This window comes from Notolepis coatsorum (assembly GCF_963971535.1).
Source record: "Notolepis coatsorum genome assembly, chromosome: 8".
Classification (NCBI taxonomy): Eukaryota; Metazoa; Chordata; class Actinopteri; order Aulopiformes; family Paralepididae; genus Notolepis; species Notolepis coatsorum.
This window is the reverse complement of record NC_140172.1, coordinates 146,505,600-146,528,733: the sequence shown is the minus strand read 5'-3', so window position 1 is coordinate 146,528,733 and position 23,134 is coordinate 146,505,600. Positions and strand designations below refer to the sequence as shown.

At 39.8% G+C, this 23,134-nt stretch overlaps 2 protein-coding genes across 2 annotated transcripts in view; both read left to right on the top strand.

Moving 5' to 3' along the window:
• snx19a (sorting nexin 19a) overlaps positions 1 to 2,844 on the top strand; it is a gene marked incomplete at both ends in the record, with an annotated part of 217,180 nt that extends 214,336 nt beyond the window's left edge. The window contains one exon of the mRNA XM_084320595.1: positions 2,470 to 2,844. Within this exon, the coding sequence (XP_084176721.1) occupies positions 2,470 to 2,844 (375 nt within the window). The remainder of the gene's footprint in view (positions 1 to 2,469) is intronic.
• A 13,085-nt stretch (positions 2,845 to 15,929) lies between these two features.
• LOC311233628 (beta-1,4-galactosyltransferase 1-like) lies at positions 15,930 to 16,799 on the top strand (the record flags this gene model as incomplete). Its single annotated transcript, XM_084320594.1, has 1 exon — positions 15,930 to 16,799. One exon carries the CDS (start codon positions 15,930 to 15,932, stop codon positions 16,797 to 16,799), a length of 870 nt encoding a protein of 289 aa, XP_084176720.1.
• Between the last annotated feature and the right edge of the window lie 6,335 nt (positions 16,800 to 23,134).

Sequence of the window (23,134 nt, the reverse complement as noted above, 5' to 3'; positions counted from 1 at the left end):
CTTGAAGCAGTGTGGCTAGTTGTTGTGATGTAACTTCTGCTTCTTGAAGCAGTGTGGCTAGTTGTTGTGATGTAATTTCTGCTTCTTGAAGCAGTGTGGCTAGTTGTTGTGATGTAACTTTGCTTCTTGAAGCAGTGTGGCTAGTTGTTGTGATGTAACTTTGCTTCTTGAAGCAGCATGGCTAGTTGTTGTGATGTAACTTTGCTTCTTGAAGCAGTGTGGCTAGTTGTTGTGATGTAACTTTGCTTCTTGAAGCAGTGTGGCTAGTTGTTGTGATGTAACTTTGCTTCTTGAAGCAGTGTGGCTAGTTGTCGTGTAACTTCTGCTTCTTGAAGCAGCGTGGCTAGTTGTTGTGATGTAACTTTGCTTCTTGAAGCAGTGTGGCTAGTTGTTGTGATGTAACTTTGCTTCTTGAAGCAGTGTGGCTAGTTGTTGTGATGTACAGTAACTTTGCCTCTTGAAGCAGTGTGGCTAGTTGTTGTGATGTAACTTTGCTTCTTGAAGCAGTGTGGCTAGTTGTGTGACTTCTGCTTCTTGAAGCAGTGTGGCTAGTTGTTGTGATGTAACTTTGCTTCTTGAAGCAACGTGGCTAGTTGTTGTGATGTAACTTTGCTTCTTGAAGCAGTGTGGCTAGTTGTTGTGATGTACCTTTGCTTCTTGAAGTTGTGTGGCTAGTTGTTGTGATGTACCTTTGCTTCTTGAAGTCGTGTGGCTAGTTGTTGTGATGTAACTTTGCTTCTTGAAGCAGCGTGGCTAGTTGTTGTGATGTAACTTCTGCTTCTTGAAGCAGCGTGGCTAGTTGTTGTGATGTAACTTCTGCTTCTTGAAGCAGTGTGGCTAGTTGTTGTGATGTAACTTCTGCTTCTTGAAGCAGTGTGGCTAGTTGTTGTGATGTAATTTCTGCTTCTTGAAGCAGTGTGGCTAGTTGTTGTGATGTAACTTTGCTTCTTGAAGCAGTGTGGCTAGTTGTTGTGATGTAACTTTGCTTCTTGAAGCAGCATGGCTAGTTGTTGTGATGTAACTTTGCTTCTTGAAGCAGTGTGGCTAGTTGTTGTGATGTAACTTTGCTTCTTGAAGCAGTGTGGCTAGTTGTTGTGATGTAACTTTGCTTCTTGAAGCAGTGTGGCTAGTTGTCGTGTAACTTCTGCTTCTTGAAGCAGCGTGGCTAGTTGTTGTGATGTAACTTTGCTTCTTGAAGCAGTGTGGCTAGTTGTTGTGATGTAACTTTGCTTCTTGAAGCAGTGTGGCTAGTTGTTGTGATGTACAGTAACTTTGCCTCTTGAAGCAGTGTGGCTAGTTGTTAGTAATTAAAAGCAGTAATTAAAAACTGATGGGTTCAGATAAATGTAGCGGAGCAAAAGTACCATAAAAGTTCCCTAAAATGAAAACACTAAGGCTGTCAATTGATTAAAATATTCAATTGCGATTAATCACATGATTGTCCATAGTTAACTGTGATTAATCACAGTTAATTCATTTGGACTGGGTGGTTGAGAGGATGTTGATTTAGTATTTCAAAACCTTTATTTAAACAAAAAAAGCAACTGAGTTTTCCCTCATTTACAGTCACGTCGAGTGTACACTACAGAAATAAGCAAAAAAATACATATAAAATCACACAGCATATAAAACTACAACAAAGTGACAAGATGAGGCAAATCAATGAATACACCCTTTTTTATCAATCGACTTTGGACGCAGGGTAAATGGTCAATGGACTGCATTTATATAGCTCTTTTATCCAAAGCGTTTTACAACTTGGCCAGGTCTTGCTCGAAAAAGAGATCATTGATCTCAAGTGACTACCTGGTAAAATAAATTAAACAAAAAAATTTATTCAATAAAAATATTAAAACTTGTGCCTCACATTCACCCATTCACTCACACATTCACACATCGACAGCGGAGGCGACCATGCAAGGTGCCAACCTGCTCATCAGGAGCAGTTAGGGGTTAAGTGTCTTGCTCAATCCCAGAATCGAACCGGGAACCTTCAAATTACCAGACGACCGCTCTACCTCCCGAGCCGCTGCCTGAGAAGGGTGTCATACAGCGGGAATCTCAGATTTGAGTTTGCACTATGAATTCAAAATGTGTGGTGCTCTGTACGGGTCTTACTTACTTTTATAAAGAAAAACATTTTAATTTGAAGTTACTGGATTATTTGTTTTTGATTGATTATCCCGTCTTTGTTTTCCTTTCTCCGCTTCCCACTGTGTGTTTCAAAAGAAAACAATAGTTTACAAAGTAGCCTTGTGAAAATGAAATAACAACAATACATCATCAAAATAACAGCAAAAACAATACAATCCAGCCTCAATATGACTGTAATTTGGTTCAGATTTATTGAATGGTTCTTCTCCTGCTTCTTTTTTTAATTACATTTTTATTGAATGTCTTTATTTTCTAGTCAACCTTGTCCTTGAATTAATAACAACACTGTGTTTTCATGTGTTCCTTTCACTTCAGAACATCGTGAATCAGAACATCGTGAATCAGAACATCGTGAATCAGAACATCATGAATCAGAACATCGTGAATCAGAACATCGTGAATCTGAACATCATGAATCAGAACATCATGAATCAGAACATCGTGAATCAGAACATCGTGAATCAGAACATCGTGAATCTGAACATCGTGAATCAGAACATTGTGAATCAGAACATTGTGAATCAGAACATCGTGAATCAGAACATCATGAATCAGAACATCGTGAATCAGAACATCGTGAATCAGAACATCATGAATCAGAACATCGTGAATCAGAACATCATGAATCAGAACATCATGAATCTGCTCTGTGCGTGTCAAACGTTCTTTTATGAAGTAAACACACTTTAACTTGACGCTACTTGATTTATTTTTGGTCAATTTTTTATTGATTATCCTGTCTTCAATTGGTCTCGTTTCCTTGTTTAACACTGTGTAAGAAATAGTTTATAGCCTCGTGAAAATGAAATGACAACAATACATCATCATAATAACACATTTAACAGAAAAAACAATAGAATCCAGCCTCAACATGACTCTGTAATTTGGTTCAGATGTCTTGACTGGTCCTCCTGGACTATCACTGTTGTGTCACAGTGTCACCATGTTGGAGCTGTGCAACACAGTCGGGTCAGAGAGTAGATGAGGGAGCTTTTCATGTAACATATTTGTACCTGTACAATCAAATCAAATCAAATTTATTTGTAAGGCCCGACAACACACGTTAATGTCCCCATGGGCCGGACAAGTCTTCTTTAAACAAGTCAAGAAGAAATATCACAATATTTTATTTTTATTTATTTATCCTTTATTTATCCAGGAATGTCCCATTGAGATACAAGATCTCTTCTTCCAGGGAGTCCTGACCAACACAGCACACAACAAGTTTCAACATAAAACAGGGCATTAAACAAAAAACATACAATTCAAATATAAATACAGAGGGTCATTTGTGCAGTGGCAAGGAGCATAATCACATCAACAATAGCATCAGGTAAAACAGTTACATGTTTCATAAAGGGCTAATCGTAGCATACCTTTAAAAGCATTCACAGTAGGAAGTGCCTGTAGACAAAGTTTCACTTGCAGCGTATTCCATAAAAAGGGAGCATAGTGGGAGAATGCAGCTTTACCAAGCTCTGACTGCATCAAAGGAACATTTAACAGCATCCCATTTGCTGCTCGTCTGGTATTAAAAAAGCAAGTATAAAAGGACAGAAGTCTGGAGATATATAAGGGCAGCTTACCTAGCAATGACTTAAGGATAAAAATCAACATGTGTGATTGTCTTCTTTGGTACAATAGATCAGAAACAAAACAAAAACACCATAAAGTCCAATAAAAGATTCTTTATTTTACTTTTATTTTATCTAATTATTATTATTATTATTATTATTATTATTATTATTATTATTATTATTATTATTATTATTATTATTATTATTATTATTATTATTATTATTATTATTATTATTATTATTATTATTATTATTATTATTATTATTATTATTATTATTATTATTATTATTATTATTATTATTATTATTATTATTATTATTATTATTATTATTATTATTATTATTATTATTATTATTATTATTATTATTATTATTATTATAATAATAATAATAATAATAATAATAATAATAATAATAATAATAATAATAATAATAATAATAATAATAATAATAATAATAATAATAATAATAATAATAATAATAATAATAATAATAATAATAATAATAATCATAATCATAATAATAATAATAATAATAATAATAATAATAATAATAATAATAATAATAATAATAATAATAATAATAATAATAATAATAATAATAATAATAATAATAATAATAATAATAATAATAATAATAATAATAATAATAATAATTATTATTATTATTATTATTATTATTATTATTTATTAGCCAGGTGTAGCTCTCTAGTGGCTGTAGCCAGGTGTAGCTTTCTAGTGGCTGTGGTCGGGGGTAGTTGTCTACTCTAGTTGATGTAACCAGGTGTAGCTTTCTAGTGGCTGTAGCTGGGGCCCTGTTTCTTGTACCTGGATAACTGAGTTAGCCGGATAACTTTAACTGGATAACTGGGTTAGCCGGACTTTCCGGTTTCATGTACGTGGATTTTCCAAATCACCATGACAACATATCCAAAAGTTTGAGCCTGGTCGAAAGCAGAGTTCAAGTTCAAGTTAGCCGGATCACGCAGAGCCACGCCCCCGCAAAGAAAGTGACAGCCCGTTTCCTGAAACTATTCCCACAGTCTACGATCTGCATTATACCATTCTGAATTACGTTTTTGTGCTCCATTCTTCCAGAGGGGGCTTTTGAAGTGTAAAATAGACCCAAAATGCTGATACTAAATTCACTTTGTTCTAAATAATGCACGTTATATATACCGTGGCGACGGTGGCGCTCGCTCGTGCGATGTACACATTATGTGGTTATTTTAATTGTAACTGGGATTAAGATGTCTGATGAGATGCGCTGTTTGACGGATTTGAGAAATTGAATGAGCCGTTGACGTCACATTAATGAATGAGGATAAAGAGATAAACTTCATTCAAAACAAAGGATATTCTAAACACGGGTCTCTCGTTCATTAATGTATAAACAATGAATTTATCCCATCTGCCCCAGTGGCCCAGCGGTAGTGCTCAAGCCTGCCAACCCAGCGACCGGGGTTCAAATCCCGGTGTTTCCAATATGATTTTTTTGAATATAATATTAATGATTATACGCCAAAGTAGCCTGGTTTTAAGTTAAAATATTATAAATCTACATGCATTGAGGATGGCATTCTTTATATAGCTCTCAACGTGCACCAAATTGAATTATTCCTATATTGCAAAAAGTAGGAGACGACTAGGGTCTCGAACCCCGGTCGTCCGTGTGAAAGTCAAAAGAACAACCCGTTAGACCACATTGGAGATAAGTTAAAGATTGACTATACATCAATCAATGGGTAAGAGAGCCGTATCGTAATTCTGTATAACAGTTAACTAATTATTTTCGCTAGCAAGATCTCATTTGATTATTCAATCCAGCAGGCAAGTTTAAAGAAATATAATCTGATTGATTGAGGTAATGAGGGACTTAGAATTAGCCTATAGATAACGCATTTAACTTGTCGGCGAGGCGATTGAGCCGTATTGCAATCTGTCAATAAAGTCTTAAATCAATTAATCAATCAATGCCGTTGAGAATCAGGATCTCTGCCATCGATACGTGCTGGCTTTTCACCTAAAACGGCCGCGCGCATTTAGCCTGAGTCGCAAGTCTGGCTTGAGTTAACGAGACTGAATCCACCTTTGTGAAACAGGAAAATCCCGGCTTCAAACATCGGGTTAACTGAAGCTGGATAATGACATCTTGATCGACTTAGTTGAACCACGTACAAGAAACAGGGCAGGTGTAGGGTTCTAGTTGCTGGTTGACTTTGCAGTAAATCCACCACCAAATTCATTTCTGTACAAATATATAATATAATATAATATAACAGTGTATTGCAAGGTCTGACATTGACCAAACTTGATATGCATGACCTTGGTGGGCTCTAGGTCAACTCCTGAAAAGGGGGTCAATGTCAGACCTTGCAATCAAAAGTTAGGGGGCGCACTGAAATTATGGCAAGGGTTATTAGCCCCCTAACTTTTGATTGCAAAGTCTGACATTGACCCCCTTTTCAGGAGTTGACCTAGAGCCCACCAAGGTCATGCATATCAAGTTTGGTCAATGTCAGACCTTGCAATACACTGTAAGGCACTGTAAGGCTACTGTCCTGCCTCACTTCCAGTGATGAAGCTAAGCTATGCTAACGGAGCGTCTATTCCCAAAGCTAAAATGCACGCACAGAGACAAAAAAGGTATGCATCTTCTTGTCTAACTCCAGGGAAGATGTTAAATAAGCTAATTTCCAAAAAAAGTGGAGTTCCCCTTTAAGGCGATTAAATCCAAATCTCTCGAAAATCCAAATCTGCTACTTGACAGACTTTACGTTGGTTGTTTTGCATCAGTAGCCGATAGCCCTCTGATAGCGCGAGCCAAATTTCCGACCACTCAAGGAAGATGCTTCTGATGTAGAAATTTTTAGGAGACGTTCATAAAAAATCCAATCACCATTCATTTTCCTATAGGGAGAGGTTTTGATGATTCATATTAGAAATCTGTGAAAGCTTGAACTTGAATCAATCAGACATTTGGCAACACTGTAAACTCATATGCAGTGAATAATATAGAAAAGCTGAAAATGTTGCGCAATCATACAACATGTTCTTCTTTTCTCTCTTATATCCATAGCATATGTACTTATACTGATGCAGAATATCTACGTGAATTATAACGGCCTATCAAAATCTATTTGCCAGTGATATATTGAAAAATATAAAAAGGTTTTAACCTTCAAAACCCGTTCAAATTTACGATACGTCTGTGAGCTGCATTGTGCATGTGCTCTTAATGAACAACAGTGTTTTTGGAGTGCGTCTTGGTTCTCCCTCTCCTTCTATATACAATACATCATCCCTTCCTCCCTGTCTTCCTACCACTCCATCCCTTCTTCTCCTCTGTTGCTCTTGGCTCGGTTGGTCAGGCCTACGAAATCAGCTTAACAACAAATAGCTTTGATCTGAGAAAATTATATCAGCTGTTTCTACTTAACTTGTATGCATTGCAGGCATGTAATATAATAATAACACAGATAAATGTAATAACGTTTTCCTTTAAAATTACTTTAAAATGTAGTAACACAGATACCTGTAATAACTGTTTCCAGTAGAAGGACTTTAAAATGTAATAACACAGAGAAATGTAATAACGTTGTCCTTTAAAAGGACTTTAAAATATAATAACACAGAGAACTGTAATAACTGTTTCCTGTAGAAGGACTTTAAAATGTAGTAACACAGAGAAATGTAATAACGTTGTCCTTTTAAAAGGACTTTAAAATATAATAACACAGAGAACTGTAATAACTGTTTCCTGTGTAGAAGGACCTTCAAATGAAATAACAGAGAACTGTAATAACTGTTTCTTGTAGAAGGACTTTAAAATGTAAATAAATCGCAAATTACTTTGAGCATGCTATCGTCAGGCATGTTATGCAAAACGAGCCCCATTTTTTGCCTGATCGATAAGAGATGAAAAAAAAAGGATCCCTATATGTGTGGATAAGAGGAATTTATCTCTTAAAAATGCTGCATTCACAAATTTCACATGGATTCATGCGGTTTGGCAGTAAGGGCACTTTTACTGCGGTGCGGGAAAGAGAGAAGAAAAGCGGTATAAGGGAAAGACATGGTCAGCATGTTGCCATGGTATCGTTTACCAGCAAGCTATAGCTAACGGTGACTTGGCTCTTCCAGCAGGCTTGTTCTCTGCTTATGCTAGTTCAATAATAGCTATAGCATAACAAACGTCCTGGTATTCTACCCAGCTCTCTTAGTTGGCTGCCTAATGTCAGCTTTTTAGCAAAACCTCAGTACGATTTCAAGCTCTGATCATATTATAAATCTAGGTGTTGTTGCACCAAAATGTGCTTCTAATTGACCAGTTCGAACATGTTGTCTTCATGTACAGGGTAGATGTGTAACATGCAGTTTTGTAAATTTCGTTGTGGAGAGGACAGCAAAAAGTATTTGAACTTTTGACAGCAATGCCATTTATCGCTGTCTGTATCCTCACCTATGTACCGCCCTGCTCTCGTCCATGAAAATGATATCCGGTTTACCTGAATCCATTTGAATGCAACACACGCTCTAGAAATGAGACAGTAACCTTGTATGCAATACTAATGCGTAAAAACACAACCTTCCAGTTTGAAGGGAGGATTTCGTGCCGGTATGGGTCATTCCGCTGGGTTTGAAGGGAGGATTCCGTGCTGGGTATGGGTCATTCCGCTGGTATGGGTCATTCCGCTGGGTTTCATGCGTTGCTGCAGTTTTCTCCAGTTCAGCCAAACTCCATGATTTAGAGCCAAAGAAGTGCATTTTCCATGAAAAGTCACGTAGTAAAGATTTATCTCAGGAGCTGACATGATATGAAAAGTGAATTATAAGGAAATTATGTTCACGAGGCACAGGGATGAGGAAGGGATTTGACATTCACGGGTGTTTACATTTTAATTTTATTCTTTCGTGTTTTACATAATATAATTTTAGTTTTTTGTTTTGCATATAATATATATATTTGTTTTGTAAGGTTTTAAATTAGTACACTCATTTGAGTAGTGGAAAGGGGGTAGGAATAACTAAGTGTATACTTCTTCCTACTCCTTTTGTAAATTGAGTTATGTTTTGCTTTTGTTTATTTTTTCTTTTTCTTTTTCATTTAATTTTGTGAGATCAATGATTTGTTTTGATTTTATATTGTTTGTATTTATTTGCATGTTCGAAATAAAGATTTCAAATCAAAATCAAATCAAAATGAACAAATTATCTCACACAGTGATAATATAAACGCAAGATATGACACTTTTATATGCATTTATGAACACTATCACCTCTTGAGTACAAACGCATCTTAACAACTTGGATCTTCGTACCTTTTCTCACTTTTATTGCTGCTCTTGAGTTACGACCTGTACTCCTCAACGGCAGGGCCATGCCAGGAATATGACAGATTCATGGCCCTCGCCGAGCTGTTGCTAAATTCTAATCCTCCCTGAATTAGAACGGGCTAATGTAATTCAACATGACGAGTACACAGGGCCAAAGTCAAGAAGCTTGTTTTGGTTCAGTGCCGTTGCGGGTCGACGGGTTATCACGCTGCTGCTCTTCGTTTACACGTTAGCTTACTTCTCAAGAGGTCGCGGTTACAAATCACATCTTCGATCCATAATGTCAATGCGTTTCAGAAGGCCGCAGCAATCAAGTTGTACGTGTTTTAATTGATTGTTATCCTGACTTGTCTTATTGTTAGGATTTTATAATTCTGTTTGATTGGCTATGCCTTTTTTGCTTAACTCTGTATGTACACTCGACGTTACTGTAAATGAGGGAAACCTCAGTTGCCTTTCGAGTTTAGATAAAGGTTTGAAATTAAATGAAATCTGACCAACAGGAAAGACTGTGTTGTAATCGTGTCAGCTTGTGTGTTGTGTTGGCCCAGGCACGTTGTTTTCAACATGCAAAAGAAAACCTCCCGTTTGTTCCTTTGTCCAAGGACTGTTCAACCCTGTCACGAAGCTGGCAAGGGGAGGACGTGTTCTCATATATATCCCGGCCTGGAGTTGCTTTATAATGAGCGGTGCGGCTTGACATGACTTTGAACATGTACATACATGAGCTTCATACAAAAAGGGAAAAGGTTATTGAAAATGTCTGTGTGTAATTATGACCACTTGCCATTCAAACAGTGCAGCAATCAACCCGCATGGACACCTGCCAATTTCCTTTTCTTGACTTTCAGAAAACAAATGAAATGTGCATTGTTGGACAGGGCTTTGCATGTAGACACACAATTAGGCTTCTATCCCTGCTGTGTAAGAGAGCGGTTCGCAACGCTTACTCCCAGGTCTATAACGTCAGCAACGGCTCTGGTTTGCCAGTAGTGTTGCCAACGTCTGTAAGCCCAGCTAGCCGTACGGCAGGAAGGCCAACGTTTGTATGCGCAGCTAGCCGTATGGCATGAAGGAATAGCCTTTGTTACAACGCCAGGGTTATTAGAACCGCTGGACGACAGAGAGGCGGTAGAAGTGTCCAGGAGGGTTCATTAAAGACCAAGACATAGAAAGAAAGAAAAAACAGGCATTCACAGAAGAGTAATCCAAAAGTAAAGAGATAGATGCTGCAACAAAGATACACAGTGTACGTGTGTCGTTCAGATCCCCAAACGGCTCACATCAGATGAGAGGAATGTTGAAATCACAGCACAATTGCAAAGAAAACTGGCTACAAATCTCAATAAACCAAATAAACAAACCTATCTTCTCACAGCCCTATGTTCCCACAGCCCTATGTCCCCTCAACCCTATGTTCCCCTCAGCCCTATGTCCCCTCAGCCATGTTCCCACAGCTCTATGTTCCCACAGCCCTATGTTCCCTTAGCCCTATGTTCCCTCAGCCTTTTGTTCCCTCAGCCCTATGTTCCCACAGCCCTACAGTATGTTCCTACAGCCCTATGTTCCCACAGCCCTATGTTCCCACAGCCCTATGTTCCCACAGCCCTATGTTCCCTCAGCCCTATGTCCCCACAGCCCTATGTCCCCTCAGCCCTCAACCCTATGTTCCTACAGCCCTACAGTATGTCCCCTCAACCCTATGTTCCTACAGCCCTATGTTTCCTCCGTTTAAAATGGCTGCTATTCATGGAAGCTTGATCCCTGGAAAAAACCATGGAGGAAAGGTTTTACAAAAGTCCGGTTTTCCAAGAAATTAAGGTCAGTGTGTCACTGGTCACTGTGACATTCAAACTGGAGATCAGCAGAAAGGTAACAACGGTCTAGAGTGGACTAGCTTACTTTAGAGAACAAACATGAAACACCTAGTAGTTGACATAGAACATTAAATTAGATTTTATTCAAATGTATTGTCATCATACAGCACAAGTACAGTACAATGAAAATAAGTTTGGCACCCAACCAGAGTGCAAACGTATACAGTAAAGAGCAATAGCAATATACAATGTCCAAGTGATTAAACTGGAGTATTACTGAGTATTAATGCTAATCAGATGTATGTACAGTGTTATGATATTATGTACGGTGATACAGGTATAAAAACTCTATGGTAGTAAGTCATACTGGCCAGTGGTAAAAAAGATTATATGCAGGTAATGTATATTCAGACAGATGTGGATAAAAATAGATACGGTAAATGTAAATATATATATGGTATATACAGCATTATTGTACACCTGTTGATACCTATATAACTGTGCTATCATACAGAATTACTGTATATAGGTACAGTTTGAGGTAGGTAGATCTGATTACAGTGTAAGGCAGATAGTATAGGCAACAGAGTTCGTACAGTATGGGTAAGTAGGGTTGGGTACCTAACTCTGCACTTTTAAGGGTACTGACCGAATTATATCAGTACTACCTAGATAATGTTGATATTTAAAACATTTTAAAACATAATACATGATCATGCGATTTATTCTGTGTGATGTGTTACAACAATAAATAACTAAATGTAACGGAAATAAAAATAACAATGTGGAAATTGAGAATACATTTTTGTATTATTACAGAGAGAGTTATTAAGTACCGAAACTGGTACTGTAGAAATGTGAACGTTACCCAACCCTATGGGTAACAGAGCCTAGGCAACAGGGTGCAGAGTTCAGAGTTTATACCGTATGGGGGAGGGGGGCTTTCATCGTGGTACAGAGAATTCAGAGAGATAACAGCTGAGGGGAAGAAGCTCCTATAGCGCCTCCCAGAGGGAAGGAGGGTAAACAATCCATAGACACTGAACAGAAGACAATTCTCGAAGTCATCTTCCTGTCTGTTGTTGCTACGCAACTACGGCTTGGGGGAAACATTCACCCCGGGTACATTGTGTACACTTCATTTAGTGCAGAAAACGGATCGGAAAAGCGGCAAATTAAACACAATCAGGGGTAATTTTCTTCAGTGCATCACAATGCCAAAGAGCTGCTGTGTTACGTTTTGTACTAATAACTAAATAAAAAATTTGAAAGTTTTATATAATACCAGCTGAGGCATCATGGAGGAAAAAGTGGGTGGCAGCTATCAAGAGGGCACACGTACAGTAGATGCAGACGGGAGAGTCGATCAAAGCAGACACTGGTCCCCCAAGTCAAATCATACGTATATCTGCTCTACCCATTTCATAACAGGTGAGAAAAAGGAACAAATATTTATATCGTAAATTAATTATTGGCTGTGAGGCTGTAAGCAGCAGATAAATGTTAGCTGCTAGCTACTTCGCCATATAGTCCATTCTCAGTGTATGTGCACTGGAGGCTTCAAGTAGCCTACATGCCTTTTTCATGTTTATATGTTACTACTATTTAAAAACGGAGCTCACTTTTGCTTGTACACACATGTTGGTTGTCCCCAAAACTAAGATGGCAACGGTCTCGTGACATCAGAGTGTCTTTGAGAATGGAGCAACAGGGGAGATCAAACAGATGAGAACATAAGAAACACCTGGGATGATTACAGACACACCTGGGAGGGAAACAGACTAACAGAGGATTAACTACAGGATAACTGAACAACCACAACTATGTAAAACTAGACAGACATAGCACTGAGACAAGAGGGACATAATACATGACTAACAAGTAAAACCACCAGACTAAACAGGGACACAAATACAGTAAACCAAGACAAGAGAAAACATGACACATAGAAATACTAAACACTAAACAAACAAGGGCACATGAATAGGAGAGCGATAGAGAGAGAGAGAGAGAGAGAGAGAGAGAGAGAGAGAGAGAGAGAGAGAGAGAGAGAGAGAGAGAGAGAGAGAGAGAGAGAGAGGAGAGCAAGAGACAAACGGAAAGAGAGGCAGGGACAATGAGAGAGAACAGGGGAACACATGTCCATAGCAGAGACAATGGGGGTAACAGAGAGACGGCCCATGGCAGAGATCAGGGGGTAACAGAGAGACGGCCCATGGCAGAGATCAGGGGGTAACAGAGAGACGGCCCATGGCAGAGATCAGGGGGTAACAGAGAGACGGCCCATGGCAGAGATCAGGGGGTAACAGAGAGACAGCCCATGGCAGAGACCAGGGGGTAACAGAGAGACGGTCCATGGCAGAGATCAGGGGGTAACAGAGAGACGGTCCATGGCAGAGACGATGGGGGTAACAGAGAGACAGTCCATGGCAGAGACGATGGGGGTAACAGAGAGACGGTCCATGGCAGAGACCAGGGGGTAACAGAGAGACAGAGAGTCTCTGAAAATTTGTTTCAAAAGGCCTTTGACTGTTAGCTTTTTATTTAAATTTTTTTCTTGTGATATATTTTTTTCTTGTGCTGTTGTTTATACTATGTTTATAACTATATTCTATTTTTATTTTATTTCTATTCTATTTTTTATTTTTTACTAATAATTATTAAATTATTAACTATGTTTTAACCCTGTAGCACTTTGTGTGTTGGTGACACACATACACAACGACTGCAAAAAGTCGAGTCCCATGGATATTATTGCAAGAGATAATTCATACATATTATGAAAAGCCAATCTGTTGTTTAGAATTTGGATGGGGGGTAGCGAGTCTCTGATACCTCTCACCTCTGCGGGGTCTAACACCTTTTCACAGCGCACATGCCTCTCTGTGTGTGTGCACGCGTGCGTGTATGTGCGTTTCTTGACGCAATGTAGTTCTCTGGCAAACGGAGATAATTACAATCATACCATCTAGCAAGTATTAAACATATTTACAAGTCGTATTAATTTTAGCAAGTAAGGAGACATATATATAACATCTCAAAGCACTCGAAAATGTCATTTTTCTATTTTTACCGATTTCTGAAAAGAGGTACTAACTATCAAATAACGAGTATACTCGTTGTTGGCGTTCAAATGCTGGCGCCCAATAACGAGTATAATCGGGGCGGGGAATGAGTTAATGGAGCGACAGCATCCAGTGTAGATGATAGGGTGTTGTTGAGATTTTCAACCATACAGTTTAAAGAACAGTCCAGGCTGGATGGTTCAGTTTGTCTCATGATGTTTGAGAACTTCTCTTCTGCGATGTCATCTAGTACTCTTCGCTTTACAACGGTTACCTTTTGTGTCTGTTAAGTTTAGGTTAGCATTGAAGAATACACAGTGATGGTCAGATATAATTCAATTACTGATACTTTATCAATGTTCAGCCTTTTTGTCATCACTAAGTCTAGAGTGTTACCATGTTGGTGAGTGGGTTCATTTACGTGTTGTATTAGCTCAAAGATGTCAAGTAGGTTGGTAAGCTCAATAGCCTTGGGGTCGTTCTTCTTATTTATTTGAATATTCAGATCTCCATGTATGATGTATGATTATGATCAATCACATCTAATGATACCGGCTGAGATTAGCTCTGAGAATTCCTGCAGAAATATTGATGCGTATTTTGGTGGCTGTTACAATGTAATGATGAGCAAAGACAGTTCAGCTTCGAGCTCAATAGCAAGATATTCAAATGATGTAAATTCACCCATGTCAATGTCATTACATACAAACAATGTAGATAAAATAGTGGCAGCTGCGGCAAGCCCTCCCCCTTTTCTATTTTGTCTGACCGATTGATAATACGTCAGGCTTCTATCAGCATTGTTGCACCAGTAATGTCATTTAGCCAGGTCTCGACTAGGAACATGCATTGCAAATCTTTTCAGTTATCAGATCATTGATTAAGAAAGATTTGTTGCTCAACGATCTAACATTCAGAAGGGCCATTGTCAGTGATTTTGTGATGGGGGGTGTGGTGTCAGGTATTTCTTCTTGAGTCTGATAGTAGTGGGAACAGGAACAGCATGGTTTGTTATTGGAACAAATTGATAGCAGTAGTTTGGGTGCGTGGTGGACGTTTCGTAGGTTGCAATTGCGGGCTGTCGAGGAAAGATGGTGGAATAGTTATTTTTTGATGTTTTGGAGATGCCTGGCTGTAAATCCGACCAGCATTTACCAGTTTGACAAAAAGGCAGTTGGGGGTGAGATGAGGGGGAGTGGGAGAAGAGGGGAGAGCAGGGATGAGGAGGGAGAGGGGGGAAGGGGGGTTTGGTACAGGGGTGAGGAGGGAGAGGGGGGAAAGGATGCCTGGTACTTTGGTGATGACCTGGCAAGAGGGAAGGGCGATGAGGAGAGTGACACAAGGGAGGAAAGTTGGGGGGGGCTGGGGGGAGGGGCGCCCTGCGTTTTAGGGTTGTTGATCAAGAGGGAGGGGGGAGGAGGAGAGTGACACAGGGGGGGAAAGGCTGGGGGGGAGGGGCGACGGTGATCGCCAATATACTGCCTTGACATCGATACAGGGGGAGCTGGGGGGGAGCTGGGGGGAGCTGGGGGAGCGCTGTTAGTTCTGCTGTTAGTTCTGTGGATGTCCTCCGCGATGCGATCCAATCGTTCCGACCCCTCAGCAATCAGCTTGCTCTGTATGTCCTCCGATAGCGATTCTATCGTCTTGACGTCATCAGAGTTAGGTTGTGTTATTGTACTGTCTGTCTTAGAGCTTGTTGCAAGGCCGTTGTCGATGGAGTTGAAAAATGATGTGGGCATGCAAAGGACGGCATAACGAAACACCTCATTGATCAAACCTGAGGCAGACGGTTATAGACGATACGTTTATCTGAAGGATATATATCTTAACAACACAGGAAAAAGGACTGGCAATATTGGGGATGGAGAGGTATAAGCTACTTTTAATTTTAATGTTACTGTTTAATATTAATGCGCTTTACGTGGTCATATATTTGCGGTACTCCAAATCCGATGGATTGGGTCAACTAATACAAACTATGTCTAACTATACAACCAAAGAGGAGGAAAGCACTACACCTTTGGATGACTTGGCGCCCTGCCCGGAATCATCCCCTCATCTGGTTGGTCCAATCGCAGTTGAATTTAATTGGACGCGTACTTTAGACTCTGTCCGGATGGAGAACCCTGGTCTCTGGGCCGGGGGTCGCTACAAACCCACAGACTGCATCTCCCTACAGAGAGTGGCGGTTATCATCCCCTTCCGCAACAGGCACCGCCACCTAAAGCACTGGCTCCACTACCTCCACCCGATCCTCCGGCGACAGCAGCTGGACTACGGTGTTTACGTCATCAACCAGACCGGGGAAACCAAGTTCAACCGTGCCAAGCTGATGAACGTGGGCTTCGCTGAGGCCCAGAAGGAGTACGACTACAACTGCTTCGTCTTCAGCGACGTGGACCTGGTTCCTATGGACGATCGCAACACCTACAGGTGTTTCAGTCAGCCGCGGCACCTGTCGGTGGCCTTCGACAAGTTTGGCTTCCGGTTGCCCTACGAGACCTTCTTCGGCGGAGTGAGTTCACTGTCTAAAGAGCAGTACTTGAAGATCAACGGCTTCTCCAACCGGTTTTGGGGCTGGGGAGGGGAGGACGACGATCTGTACAATCGCATCTCCCTCAGAGGTCTGACCATCTCTCGGCCTGACCTGCAGGTCGGTAGATACAGGATGATCAAACACAATGCAGAACTGCACAATGAGCCTAATCCACAGAGGTTAAACTTGTTGTTGAGTACTGGGTCCACCATGGACAAAGATGGACTCAACTCACTCAACTACACTGTGGTTCGGATTGAGAAAGATAAGCTTTTTACTATCATCACTGTTGATGTTGGTGCTCCTGCATAACTGGTGGTAGTAACTTTTTATCACAGTGACTTTGGACGGAGACAATGGCTCATTACGTTGGCATGTGTTGAAAACAAGGATACATTGCGTCATAGATGCGAAGAAATGCAGGTCTTAACTCACTGTAGGTACCGATATACTGTACTGTAAATATGTGATGTGAGACACAATTATATTTCACCACCAAAACTAAGTCTAAGTCCTGATAACATCTGTTTCTAGCTAGCCAGATATTCATTCATAGTTAAATATTGAGTAGCTAGCAAAAACCGGGGGGCGAAAAAAAGAAAAGAAAAAATTATTAGAGGCCAAAGCATTTTGAATCTACTTACAAAAGACATGGATTATGTTGTGTTGTGTACATTCATACCACTATGACCTGCTTTTTAATCTTGTGGTGTTTGTTTTTCCAGTTAAATGTCTGATTTGCATAGATATTTTTCACACCAATCAGGAGAACATTCAATATAAGAGCTGGATAGACTCGGATAGTCTTCAGTCTTAGGCAGAAGTACTCCACCTTCTTTGGTAATGTCTTTTAGTAGCCATCAATTGTAGATTTATAATTTTCTTTTCAGGGTCCTTGCAGATTACTGTTCCTAAATACTTTAATTAAATGAAGTCTGAGGCCAGACACTTGTGAGAAAGAATCGTATTACCCTCACAGCTTATTTTACCTGATTGGCGTCGAGTTTCGGCAGCTAAAATACAGGTAAATAAAAAGGCAGACAAAGAACACCCCGTTTTTACACCTCAAATCTGGTGCTGTGGTTTAGGGCAGCACAGCTATTGTTATTTTTATATAGGGTTTATTTTGACATAAGCAATACATCTATTTCCAAATTGAAAGTACTCTAAAGTCTTCCATAAAAACAGATAATCAAGTGAATCGAAGGCCTTATATAAATAAAATGTAAAAATACAACAAAAGGATCAGAGGGAATTCAATTATGATAAATGTATCTAAAACGAGTCTACTGTTATTACTTATATTCCTCTCTGTAACAAAGCCAGATGTGACTTAATTAATGCATTTCTGAATCTCTATGCCAAGACGGATGCAACATTTTTATAATCCCAGTTTAATAAAGTTATAGGATACCAATTGTCTATTAAAATAAATTATATAATACATAATAATGTAATAATCCTTTGTTTAATAGCTCTCAGTTGAGGACTGTTACCATTATGAATCAATATGTTATCATCAGTGTTGGGCAAGTTACTTAAAAAAAGTAACTAATTACAGTTACTAGTTACTTCTCCCAAAAAGTTACTAAATTACTTACTCAGTTACAAATTATAAAGTAACTAGTTACTTCAGAAAGTAACGATTGCGTTACTTTCAAGTAAATTCTTAACATAAACAACGTACACAAATCTAAACTATTTTAATGTTGCTGTGGGACAAAGTGAGACTAGCCTCCAATCAAATATTATAATTACTATGTTTATATAGTGGATCATACAAATACAAACACAATAGAATGTTTTGGAACTTTTGATATGTATTGCCCCTCAACAGGCCACAACTGGGCAACATTAAATTATGCTTGTTAAGCACTATACCAAAAATAAATAACAAATATATACTGATTGATTAAGGTGATGCAGACCAGAGAAAGACTTTCGTCTTGTTTAGATCAGGTTCCCCCATTTTCAATTCATAATGACATTAATGACATACACAACATACAGATATAATAATCTAATCTAATCATCTAAACTAATCCAATTATGACATTTAAGACATACATGACATACAGATACAGTATACACTCTTTGTAGTGCAAATAATACAAAAAAACAGATGTGTCGTGTGTGTTTCTCACTCTCTTTCTGTATCTCTCTAGTTCTCTTCTCTCTCTCTCTCTCTCTCTCTCTCTCTCTCTCTCTCTCTCTCTCTCTCTCTCTCTCTCTCTCTCTCTCTCTCTCTCTCTCTCTCTCTCTCTGAGCACCTGAAGACTGTGCTATTAAACCAGGAAGTGCAGCACTATGTTGATAAAACTGTCAGCAGTAGAGCCTCCACTACTGTAGTGCCCTGCGCTGCAACACAACACACACAAGACTAAGAGCGAACAAAAAACGTACACGGACCCGCGGTCTCTCGTTGACTGACTCGCTTGTGTCCGACTATGCATGCTTTCAAACACCCGCCCAACTCTACCTCTGATTAACTTACCATGACATTTTACTCAACCTCAGCCAATCGTCAGCATGTATGCACTTGTCTCGTGCACTGCCCAGTGCCCACTAACCAAGGAAGAACAGTTAAAAAAGTATTACCTCTCGGCTCAGAGATCTAGTTGGTCTGATGAAAAAAACGGCTTCAATCATAGTAAAAAATGTTGGCAGTAGCGGTAACGGCGTTATTAAGATTGGAAGAGTAATCCGTTAGATTACTTGTTACTGAAAAAAGTATAATTTATAACGCCGTTATTGCCATCACTGATTATTACTATGTTATAACTATGTTAATGAGTGTGTTATAACTGTGTTATTGGATCGATAATGGGGTCAATACAGAAATACAGTCATCACTGTCACAGGGGCGACAGTGGCTCAGGAGGTAGAGCGGTCATCTGGTAATCGTAAGGTTCACAGTTTGATTCCCGCTCCTCCCGGGCAGCGTGTCGAAGTGTCCTTGAGCAAGACACTTAACCCCTAATTGCTCCCAATGAGCAGGTTGGCTCCTTGCATGCTTTCCTCTGCCATCGGTGTGTGAATGTGTGAGTGAATGGGTCAAATGTGAGGAACAAATATTGCAAAGTGCTTTGGATAAAAGCGTTATATAAATGCACCATTTACCATGTATCACTGCCCTACACTGTAATCATTGTGATCATAATAATCAGAACTACCTAGCTCATACTATAGTCTACCCATATAATTCTGTATGATAGCATGCACAACAGTGCTGCATATACCGTATATATACTATATGACAATACATTTTAATCTAATCTAAAAAGATCTCTCTTCAATCTCTCATCACTGCACAACTTCCCCTTAAAACTCACAATATCTCCCAAAACCCAGTTGTTACTGATTCAAACCATATCAGGAAAATGGAAAATCAAACAATAACAGTTATGAAATGGATAATAAGAATACAAATACTCTGTCTTAACTAATAATCACAAGTCTATATGTCCATGTATCTTCTGTATCGTCCTGATGACTTAATGTGCAAAAAGACGAGGATGTGCCTGACTTCCCTGACCCTGGATCTGTAGATTGGGATATTGAGACTGAGTCTGACAAGGACAGGCCTAAGGGAGACTGATTCAGACATAGACGACCAAGACAAGAATAGCGACTCAGACACTGACGATGATGTGGATGATGATTCAAGGCCTGACAGCTCCGCCCAGTGGGACCCAGTAGACACAGTATTCTGTGAAGGATAGGTCTGGTACGTGATTGTTTTGAGAGAGTTCTTTGGACACGCCGCCACGTACTGACGAGAAGCAACGCTACTATCTTGGGGAAATATTGTGCAATCTGGCCTAAAAAGAGAGGGTTGCTTTCGTGAGAACTGAGGGGGATGGGTGTATGAAGGGATTTATATTTATATTTACTGCATATATATATATATATATTTTTTTTTTTGTATATTATATTAATATTATATTTTATCTTACTACTACTACTTATTGTTATTGAACACACACACACACACACACACACACACATACACACACATACACACACGCACCCTGCACTGCACCTTAACATGCACATACACTATACGCAAGACACTTTCTGTAAATAATTTACTTTTTTATTTAATCTTATCTCATTTAATATTTTATCTTACTACTACTACTTATTGTTACCATTCTTGTATTCATTGTTGTTTCTTATTGTGCACCGTTGAGTCTGAGCTCAAAACACAAACACTTCATTACCTGCAATGCCCCTGTATTGTTGTGTATTTGACAAATAAAGAACTTGAATTTGAACTTGATAAATTATGCAGTAAATGAATATACCTGCATATAATCCTTTAATAATTTATTCTTACCATATATATATATATATATCTAGCCACATCTGTGTGTACATATCTATAGATACCATATCTATTATCTGTACATATCCCTTACCTGCTACTCTTACTAGTTAAGCTGCTGGCCAGTATGACTTACTACCATAGTCTCTTTATACCTGTATCACAGTACATATTAATACTACAACTCTGTACATACATCTGATTAGCTCTATTACTCAGTTGTACTAATTTATATATTTTATACCCAGTTTAATCACCTGTACGTTGTATATTACTATTGCACTTTACTGTTACATTTGCACTATGGTTGGATGCCAAACCTCTTTTCGTTGTATTGTACCTGTGCTGCATAATGACAATATATTTTAATTTAATCGAATCTAATCTAATGTATGCAGAATCTGTCATTGTGTATCGCTGGTCTGGGCGAGTAGGATGATGTATCATTGGTTAAGGGTGTCACCGCTGGGGGCGTGGTCTGGGCGAGTAGGATGACGTATCATTGGTTAAGGGTGCCACATCCGCTACAGTCATCATGGGAGCAAGATGTACGTCCATGGGGATTCTGTGACCTACTGTTTGATGGGAAACCGTGTGTGTGACTGTTCTCTCTGTCTGAAGGGAGTCATATTTGATTTGATTTATTTGTTTATTTGTCAGGGACAGTTGTAGCACGTTACAATAACAAGATACAGATGCATTGCGTGTAAGATTTCTGGCCAGAGACAACAACAACAACACGTTGTTGTTAGGGAACGACAATACCTGTGCTGTGAGGACGTAGGGCTGGGGGCACATAGGGCTGTGGGAACATAGGGCTGTGGGAACATAGGGCTGTGGGAACATAGGGCTGTGGGAACATAGGGCTGAGGGAACATAGGGCTGTGGGAACATAGGGCTGAGGGAACATAGGGCTGAGGGAACATAGGGCTGAGGGAACATAGGGCTGAGGGAACATAGGGCTGTGTGAACATAGGGCTGAGGGAACATAGGGCTGAGGGAACATAGGGCTGAGGGAACATAGGGCTGTGGGAACATAGGGCTGTGGGAACATAGGGCTGTGGGAACATAGAGCTTTGGGAACATAGGGCTGTGGGAACATAGGGCTGAGGGAACATAGGGCTGTGGGAACATAGGGGGCTGAGGGAACATAGGGCTGAGGGAACATAGGGCTGTGGGAACATAGGGCTGTGGGAACATAGGGGGCTGAGGGAACATAGGGCTGAGGGAACATAGGGCTGAGGGAACATAGGGCTGAGGGAACATAGGGCTGAGGGAACATAGGGCTGAGGGAACATAGGGCTGAGGGAACATAGGGCTGTGTGAACATAGGGCTGAGGGAACATAGGGCTGTGGGAACATAGGGCTGAGGGAACATAGGGCTGAGGGAACATAGGGCTGAGGGAACATAGGGCTGAGGGAACATAGGGCTGAGGGAACATAGGGCTGTGTGAACATAGGGCTGGGGGAACATAGGGCTGTGGGAACATAGGGCTGTGTGAAGGATGTTGAGGTTTTTTCAATGTATATAATGTATATATTGGGGGAGATGACAGCATCTAAAGGGGCCAGGTCAGAGAGGTAGATGTGCATGGTGGTGGAGGCGGTCAGAGAGAGAGGCAATGTATTTAGCAGCAGACTAAGATAGAGCACATAGGGCATAATTTGGGGGGTAATCCTTGGGGGGACATAGGTCCTAATCTTGATGGGGGGAACATTTCTTAGAAACGGGGGAACATGGGGACCACCCAGAGGAGTGATTATGTGGTGGAACATCAAACCATAACAGTGTGAAATGTGCTCATGGATAATAGGGATATTCTGTGTTAACTAATAATAACAAGTCTATTATGTTGCTGGTATCATCTATAGGCCTGCTCATATGTGTTCATCTGAGGAACATGTCCAAAGGCTTTCATGGTAGGACCAGATGTCAGTAGTAGTTTCACTGAGAGAGTCTGGCGTTCTCCATCTGCTCAGTCACACTGTGTATGTAGCAGTGTTGTAGTCACTAAATCTCGAGGCCGAGTCTCGAGTCCCCAGTGTTCGAGTCAGAGTCAGAGTCACCAAAGAAGAGCCCGAGTCGAGTCCCCATTACCCTAGTCCAAGTCCGAGTCCAAGCTGACATACAAATAAAAAAAGGTCGACATTAAACTTAAATGACACAGCGGTCACCATTTCAAAGGGAGTTTGTTTACTTTGTGACACAATTGCCAAACAAATGCACTAGCCATCAATATCTTATGCCAAATGATTAGGGCCTATTACAAAAAATAAATACATGTATTTATCAATGAACAAGTCAGAGTCCTCGTCTGCA